We start from the raw sequence: 9654 nt of genomic DNA, 5'->3' as shown, positions 1-9654 counted from the left end.
ATTTTTTAACATTATGTGATATGTGATATGTGATATGTGATATGTGATATCTAGTCCTCAAAAATATGTGTAAATCATACTGTATGTATTTTTACTCGGTATCATGGGTGATATATAGTACTGACACATATAATCATGAGTTTATTGAAATATGAATATTCAAAAATATTATTAACTAGTTGTGTAGACTTCGCTTCGCATGGGGGCTCCGTTTTGAATGTGAGTTAAAAATAAAAGTCTTGATCTATTTTGTAAAAAAGAATTTTTTTCGACATCTAACATTGAATGGTTGTTCCTTTTGTGAAAGTTGTTTCTTTTAGCGTTCTTTTTTTTTAAGTTAGTTGATCTATTTTGTAAAAAAGAATGTTTTTCGACATCTTTTGGTAGCATTGAAGGGTTGTTCTTTTTATGAAAGTTGTCTCTTTTATCGTTGAGGGAAAAAAAAAGTAATTGATTTTTTTGTAAAAAAGAATTTTTTTCGACATCTTTTGGTAACATTGAAGGGTTGTTCTTTTACGAAAGTTGCTTCTTTTATCGTTGGAGACCAAAAAAAAGTGAAATGACGGAAATACCCCTGGTTACTATCGATGAATAGTGAAATAGTGTTTTTGTCTTCTAAATAATATATATAAAAAATTGTTATTTGTGTCCCTTTGAAATTAGTTATAATCAAATTTTGACTAGATTTGACTAATTTTTCGAGTAATCTCAAATTTTAACAGATGTAAACTAAATAAAACATGAAACTTAAAGTGAAAAATGAATAGAAATTATAATGTGAAAACTAAAAGTGAAATGCACAAATGTGAAATTATACGTGAAACTAAATAATGAAACTTGAAGCTGAATATTGAAACATCAATTTAAAAACTTAAATGTGAAACTTACTAAAATGTGAAATTAAAAAAAGAAAAGTGAAACTGAAAACTGAAACGTATAAATGACGACAACAACGAGAAATTGAATCGCGAAATGCGTAGCTGAAAACTAAATTATGAAACTAAAAATCGAAACTTAAAAGTACAAACAAACACGTGAAACTGTAGAAACTTATTAAAATATGAGGAATATTCATTTGAGTCCATAAATTAAGTTGAGATTCAAGGGACCAATGAGAGCGCGACACGTGTCGCGAAAATCATATGTGATTGAAAAAAAATTCAAAAATTTTGTTTTGAAAAAAAAAAAATTTAAATTTTTTTCGAAATTTAAAAAAAAAAAAAATTTTAATTTTTTTATTTTTTTTACAATCACATGTGATTTAACTGCACAATCACATGTGATTGAATTGTAGAATCACATGTGATTGGATTTGCCATGCATAATCACATGTGATTGGGTTTACAATCACATGTGATTGACATGCATAATCACATATGATTTTTGAAAAAAAAAAATTCGAAAAAAAAATTTTCGGAAACAAAAATTTGAAAAAAAAATTTAAAAAAAAAAATTTCGAATTTTTTTTTTTCAATCACATGTGATTTTCGCGCCACATGTCGCGTTCTCATTGGTCCCTTTGTTTTCAAGCAAATTTATGAATGCAAGTGATTACAACTCATTAAAATATATATATATATATATATATATATATATATATATATATATATATATATATATATATATATATATATATATATATATATATATATATATATATATATATATATATATATATATATATTACATTTTTTTTTTTCAAACAACACGACCCAACTCGACTGGTTCGATTTTAAAGTTGGCCCTTTTCGACGCATTACACGTATCAACACAACCCATTTGATCATTTACCTAACCCGACCCATTTGTCACGTATATCTAGGAGTACCAACATATTTATTCCGATTTATTTGTTGAGGAATGCTCGATTGTTTAGCAATTAACATGTGTGCTTTATAACGGGAATGAAATTTAAGTCTAATGAGGGACAACCAAGGTTGTAAAAGTCGCGAGTCGGTGACGCATCGGTCGAGACCTAAAAAGGACGCGTCGGTCGAGTCGGGGGACGCGTCGTGGACGCATCGGTCGTTGACCAACGTTGACTTTATTAATAATTTCTTAAATATATATTTAGATATACATAAAATAGCTGATTATGTACCATAAATTTCTTAAATAAGAACTTGAATTTAAAAATAATCAAACTTCAAACTCAATTAATGTTACCAAGTACATAATCAGTAAGGACACAGAAAAAAGAGCGGCTCAAAAAATGAAAACAAACACTAATTTTAAAATATATCAGGTCTTGACGAAAATTTGATTGACTTTGACCGTTTTTGACCAACTTTGACCGTCTTTGACAGACTTTGACCGAACTTTTAGCTTCGACCGTCTTTTGAGTCGTTTTCAGAAAAAAACGGGACGGAGAACCCAAAAAAACGACGCATCGGCCGACGCGTAGGCCAAGTCGGCCGACTTTTACAACACTGGGGACAACTATTTCCAGATTTGCCATTTCAATAATTCTTTCTAAGTTTCTAAGTTGTCGGTTGTTAACTTGCCATCGATAGGACAATCATCCATTATAAAACAGTAATAAAATTCATGCTTCAGAGACAAGCAATTAGGAAGTGTATTTGATGAGGACAACCAATTAATGCAATAAGTCAGCCATTCATGGAACAATTTGGAATTATAAGTTGAAATCTCGTATTCTCTGTTACAACCCCTGAATTATAACTCGGTATTTACATGAAAATCAAAATACAGTATCAAATACACTTAGAAAGTGTATTTGATTTGTATTGTTTTGATCTACTTAGAAATGTGTTTATTTAGATGATAAATATGCCACAAACTAAGAACACTATCAAAACCTTATACCTAATCATACAAAAGGTCAAAGTTGTAATTTTTCATTGACCATACTGTTCTAACTGTTCATTAACAACACCTATCAAACACCTTTTTTCATCAATTCCAGGAAGTCAACTACAGGTCCCGGAATTTGATCATTCGCCACTAAATCATTATGTTTTAACAAATAGCACTTAAAGTCGTCTCATACATAAGTCCATTAGTCATTAGCCCATTGGCTGATCAAGGATGAACCGACCACTTTCATATGTAACAGGAACCACCACAGTTATCTGCATCCTGAATATACAAAAAACATATATAAGATTCCAAACACAATACAACATGATAGTCATAGCTATAATTATAAATTACTCCAAGAATGTGTACCAAGATTATGGACTATTGAAGCTTGATCTCTGTGCAGGCTAGAAAGTGCTGAAGCATATAAGAAAATTTGAAGCAAATAAAAACGCAAGATAAGCAAATAACAATCTATTACACAGAAAAATGCAATTCTTGATGAAAGAAACATGCTAAATTGTTTTCTTTTTAAGCATCAATTATTTATAAACAGACATTTGATGCTTTAGGTAAATATTATAGTAGAATATAATTGTCTGTACCACTTTCGGCATCGGATATATCTGCAAGCTTTGCAATGGCGTCCACAAGCGCTTTTTCATGTTCCTGCATCATATAAATGACAAATAAGGCATTTTAAACATTTAAAAAAAAACTAACTCGATTCATCATTTCAAACAATATAAGTTTGTTTAACCTTCAACACTTTCTTAGCTTTCTCTATTTCTATAGAATCTGGATGATCCGACCCGAATACCCTCTCCACCTGCACGTATTAACCAAATGGATAAACTATAAATATAAATATAAATATATATAAATAATAAGCAATCCCAAAAACAAAAGTGCCCAAGGTGTTTGTTATTATTATTACCTCATTTATTAAAGTATCGGTGTTGAGTAGTCGAATATCATCTAGACCCTTCTTTCCTACACCATTTTGTGACGGTTGAAACTCTTTCCTCGTTTGACCTTTAGTCAACCCCCGACCTCTTCCGCCACCTGGACCAACATCATGGCCCACACCTCTACTCATCGCATTACCCGATCTCCCATAACCCGCTTTATGAACAATTCCCGGGTCATCACCTACCCATTGTATATCCTTGGGAGAAATCTTCATATATATCAAATTATTAGAATATTAATTTCAAAAATATACTCAAAAACTTATATATTAACAATATAATTACATTATTTATGTACTTACCTCTGCAAGATTGACCCACTCCCAAGTCTCGTTAGGTGTATATTGATCATAAACTAGCACATGCAGGCCCTGAATATTATCATGAGAAAAGGCTTCAGTTTGGACTTATACATCAATCAAATATGTACACCGGTGGTGGCAATATAGGCGACTCGGGTGGGCCATGGGACAAGTCAAAACATATTTACAGTAACTTGGTACATGTGTTCACCTGTAATACTTATTGTCCAAACTACAAACAATTAAAAAGAATCTTTACAAAAACCAGTTTCACAATAACATGTTCCAAACATTTGACCCTTTTGTCCGGCTCCTTTCAAGATATATTTTTTATGTCTTCCCTATTTGACCCGTTAAAGTTAAAACATAACCCAAATCCCCCCTTTCATAAGTAAATTAGGATGACACAGCCACCATTGACAAGTATGTGCAGACAGATTGACAATAAAAAAAAAAACTATATTTTACCAAAAAAAAAAAAAAAAAAAAAAGTTTCACAGTAAAATAAAATTTCAATAACAACAGAGCTTTTTGAACAACTTGATTTCAAATGATTTACAGCACACTTTGGACAGCTTCCAAACATTTGACGCATTACCAAGTTAATATGTTTTTACCTGTTTGACCCACTAAATTAAAACATAACTACATAACCCAAATCCACCCTTTCATTGGGTCGACCCAGCCACCACTAACAAGCATGTGCAAACTCAGATCACCTCATCAGGATTATAATCTGTTATAACAGCTTCATAAAAGTTGTTATCATCAGGCCATCTGGTTTTAACTTTTTTCCCAATTAATGAAGAATACGATGATGTGTCAGCAGTCTGATTCGCAAGTGCACCCGAAGCAATACGATTAACAATTTGACCTCTTCCATTTGGACCAGAAGAAGGATACTGCATTTTCATTGATGATACTCCACCCATCATCTGGGCCTATCAAAAAAGGTCAAACTGTAAATGGTCAAACACAAAAAAAGATCAAAATCAAGAATCTTGACTAGTTGACTTACAGATTTCTTGGTTTTAGCCTTGGGCCCGGTCAAAGGTCCTCTTCTAGAAGCTGATGAAGATGGCAGGTTTATTGAAGGTGTTGGCTGGGGTTGAAAAGGTGCAGGGGGTCCATTAAAAGTTTGTGAACCTGTTGATGGGTTCATCTTTTGCTTCTTACGAGAGGCGGATACAGATGGACTAGGAGACGGGTCATGACCCGTTTGACCTGTGCTATGTATCCCGGGTTGTATACCACCCGGTTGTCTCCATTCCCTATTGAAATTATCAGAACATTTAGCATAAAAAAAAGGTAATAGATCGTGAAGGAATATGTAAAGTATTATTTGTAGACCATGATGACCTTATTCTGCGGATTACATCATCTTTATTTACTTTTCCCAAAAGTTCCTTGTGTTCTTCATTTGATAATCTCAGTTCCTTTCTGAGTTCAGTTATTAGACTTTCTTTTTCCTGAAGAAACACATTCGGTTATGAACCCTCAACATCTAATTTAGCAAACTATTTATATAATTTGAATAATGTGTATACAAAATGACAAGATGTACCCAAGTGATGGCATCGGCTTGAGCTTTAAACGCTCTTAAAACTGATATGTATGCTTCTTGTTCAAGTTGATGAATTTGGGCTTCCATATCAGTTTCCCCATACATTCTTGGATATTGTGCGGACCCCATAACAGCCGGTCTTCCATTACCTGCAACACGTCCACCTCTTGGCATTCTATTTTGATGTGATGGAGGAAGATCATCATCGGTTCCTACAACAAATTTCAAATAATCATAATCATCATGATAAAACATACCAGATGACATAACCGTATAATGAACTTTGTACTCAAAAACATTAGAGCACGAGGTGCCCGTAGTCCTCTTCAGTGTCCATTTTCAGTGTCGATTTTGGACACTGAAATTGACTGACTGGATGTTGGGTGAGGGTGTCCATTTTCAGTGTCCATTTTTTTTTTTTAAATTAAAATTAAACAAAATAAAATTAAACAAAATAAAACACACGATTTTTATTAAAACATTACGATTACACATAGATAAAACGGATACACGATACGATTAAGATTAGACGGATACGACACGATTACATTTATATAAAAAAGTCCTAATAAATCGAATCCTGACTCATGTAACCAGAATCAGTGCTACTCGAATCAGAGTACTCCGGATTAATCCGAGAAACGCCCATGTTTACAAGATACAACACAATTCGAGTAGGTCGTGTCCGGGCTGTCTCCTTTAGCGCATCCCATTGCTCATCCGTAAACAGAAACTTCAACTCTTGCGATTCTTCGGAGTAAAACACAATTTGCGTAAACACGTACGGGGTTTCTTTTTGAAGAAACTTGGTCAACTTTGTCCAATCTTCAACCTCCGAAAGTTCGACATCTTCAAACGATTTTTTTTTACCGTCAACGTACGTCTTCCAGTCGTACGCCGCTTGGCCCCCGTAGTGTACGTCGAGAGAAACTTTGGTGGAAGACATGTTTTTTGTGGTTTGAGAATGTGTAGTTTGAGAATATTATGATTTGTTTGTAGAATATTGCGTGAGAAAATGAATGAGAAATGTGTGGTTTATATAGGGAAAAAAAAAAGAATAATCAGTAACGTTCAAATTCAAACGGATATATTGAAAATCAATGCCAAACGGTCAAATTTTTCCACCGTCTATGGCCCGAAACTGTTAATCGACGCCGAGAATCGACGGTGACGCGGTGTCGGCGACAGTGGCAGGTCGGCGTCGATTTGTGTGGGACGGAGAAATTTGACTACGGGCACCCTGTGCTCTCATAAAATCCCACACAACTACGCAACAGAAAACACACACCTCAACACAAACATTTAACCGAAAAAGGAAAGCTTACATATGACCCTACTTGATCACAACACCATATTCTTCTTTCTTCCTACAATCGTTCAACAACCGAGCTACACAAGACGTACCACTCTATTCCGTATTTAGCAACAAAAGTTTCCACTAGTGAAGCTACCTACATAAACCCCTAATGTAGCCAAGGTGTAGTCTTTAAATAGTTCCATAATTCAAGTACATTTAACTCAAAGTAGTAGCAGCTATAAAACACATACACACATACATACATGTGCAAATAGATACACTTAAACAAAATTACATACACATATTATCCAGCAAAATTCACTAAACCCTAGCTCAGGAAGCAAATGCAGAAAAAAACAGATACTATTAAACAATAACAAATTAACCAAAGTAAACCCTAGCTAACAACAAACTAAAAACTTACAAAAAAAACAAAATTTTTCACAAATTGAAAGCAAAAACTTGTAAAAAGAATCGTTATGAAGTTGATGCTTACCACTGCTATCGAACGGTTCGTAATCCATAGCCAGGTTGAAAAATCAAGAGACTTTATCAATTTGAACCGAAGAAAAACGCTAAATTTTGAGTACGGGTTTAGGTAAAAACAAAATTAAGAATATTTAGGTACGAATTAGGGTTAAAGTTGGTGTTTTTTCGATAATTTCGTCGTAACTATTTACGGAAAATTAGGGTTTGAAATTTGAGTTAAGAAGAGAGTGGTTAGAAGAGGAGGGTCGGAGCGCGGATACGAAGTAGATCTATAGGTTAATTTCGTGTTTGGGTTGAAATTTGCGGACTAATTCCGCCTTTTCTAAAATTTTGGGAGGTGGTATTTTCAAATTTATTTTTTTCAAAAATTTTTAAATGAACTCTAATTTATTTTTTTCAAAAATTTTTAAATGAACTCTTAACATAGAATTTGTGCACAAAATTAGCTAGAGCTGAAGTTATGGCTTGAGCTATTAGATGAAACTGCTAGCTGGAGCTTATTTTAGAAGGTGAAAGCTTAAACTTGTTTTTACTAACTGTTTGATGAAAAGCGGCCGAAGGTTAAGCTTATTGTTGTAAATTGACTAAAAAGAATAACAAATTATATGATAGATAATTATATAATGGTTAAATATATAATATTAAATTCATAAGTCTATGAGCTTATTTTTATAAGCTAGTTCAACTTGGCATGAGGTTCCATTGGGATAAAATTAATGGTATAATTAAAAGTAAGGGGAGTGATATGTACACAACCTCAAATTTTTCATACACAACCAAATCAATTTTTAGACCATTTTCCCCTTCCTAAAAATGTGTGATATGGAGTAAGTTTAAGTAAGAAAGGGTAAAATGGTCTAAAAATTTGATTTGGTTGTGTATGAAAAATTTGAGGTTGTGTACATATCACTTCCCTAAAAGTAATTCTGTACAAATAAACTAATGAATAATATTTATTTAAATTCATAAATTAAGTTGAGATTCAAGGGACCAATGAAAACACCATATGTGGCGCGAAAATTACATATGATTGAAAAATAAAATCAAAATATTTATAAAAAAAATTCGAATTTTTTTTTCAATTTTTTTTTTTACAATCACATGTGATTTATCTGCACAATCACATGTGATCGAATTATACAATCACATGTTATTGAATTTGACATGCATAATCACATGTGATTGGGTTTACAATCACATGTGATTGATATGCAGAATCACATGTGATTGTAAAAAAAATCGAAAAAAAAAATTCGAAATTTTTATTTTTTTTTAAAAAATTATTTTTAACAATCACATGTGATTTTCGCATCACATGTCGCGCTCTCAGTGGTCCCTTAGATTTCAATCAAATTAATGGATGCAAGAGATTACAACTCATAAACTAATTATGATAAAATTATTTGAGTTATTAAATTAATTAATAACTAAAATAATAGACTTAAATTAAATAGGGATATATGGAGTATAAAACCTGGATATATGGATAATAATTAATAGCTAAAGTCGGTTGCGGATATTTTGCATAATCAAATTAATCAGCATCTGACACGTGTTCTCGAGAATTTCAGAAATTCTACGCCTATAAATAGACTCCCTGGGTCACCACATTTCACAGTTCAAACACTTGTGGCAGAGAGTACGTTTTCTCTCTCAATTACTTTCTCACTCTAGAACTTCAACGCTTAGCAAAAGAACGCTAGATGGACCACTCTCAGCTTGGTCCAAAGATTGATAAGGCCACCCCACGGAGATCTCGTCCGTGTTCCGGGTCTGCAGGGATCTTATCCCGAGGGCAAACTGTCACGACCCTACTTTTTCTGTTATCTTTTACCGTTTATTATTTAACGCCCGTTAATTGTTATTCGTGCCACGTCATTTCTATGACCTATATTATTATTTTGGTAATAATATATTAATTATTATGTGTTAAGTGAATATTTGTATTCATATTTAAATTTGTACGTTTCTACGTGTCGTGATTTTTTATCCGGCGAATCTTTTCGGTTTTCAAACCAACGGTCAGACTTTTGAGATTTTTGAATCCTAAATATTTTAAATATGATATTTTTATGTCATATGAATATATATAGTGTTTATATATTTTATTTATTGCGTATATGTTATCTCTCCGGAGATTTAATCGCGTAGTAGTGTTTTCGCGTTTTGGGCTTCGATCGGGCGTTCGGGCTAAAATCAATCCATCATTTT

At 32.9% G+C, this 9654-nt stretch overlaps 1 protein-coding gene across 1 annotated transcript; it reads right to left on the bottom strand.

Moving 5' to 3' along the window:
• Positions 1-2640: 2640 nt before the first annotated feature.
• On the bottom strand, positions 2641-7713 carry LOC139876382 (protein EMSY-LIKE 3-like). The gene is made up of 11 exons (XM_071863694.1): positions 7451-7713; positions 5658-5869; positions 5453-5562; positions 5112-5364; positions 4813-5034; positions 4094-4162; positions 3758-4000; positions 3581-3649; positions 3426-3489; positions 3190-3237; positions 2641-3099 (listed from the first exon to the last, which is right to left on the bottom strand). The coding sequence occupies exons 1-11, from the start codon at positions 7476-7478 to the stop codon at positions 3089-3091; spliced, it is 1329 nt and encodes a 442-aa protein (XP_071719795.1). The 5' UTR covers positions 7479-7713; the 3' UTR covers positions 2641-3088.
• Positions 7714-9654: the final 1941 nt, after the last annotated feature.

The sequence above is a fragment of the Rutidosis leptorrhynchoides genome, chromosome 11 (assembly GCF_046630445.1).
Source record: "Rutidosis leptorrhynchoides isolate AG116_Rl617_1_P2 chromosome 11, CSIRO_AGI_Rlap_v1, whole genome shotgun sequence".
NCBI lineage: Eukaryota > Viridiplantae > Streptophyta > Magnoliopsida > Asterales > Asteraceae > Rutidosis > Rutidosis leptorrhynchoides.
Note: the sequence above shows the minus strand (reverse complement) of the source record. Positions and strands in the feature narration are given on the sequence as shown.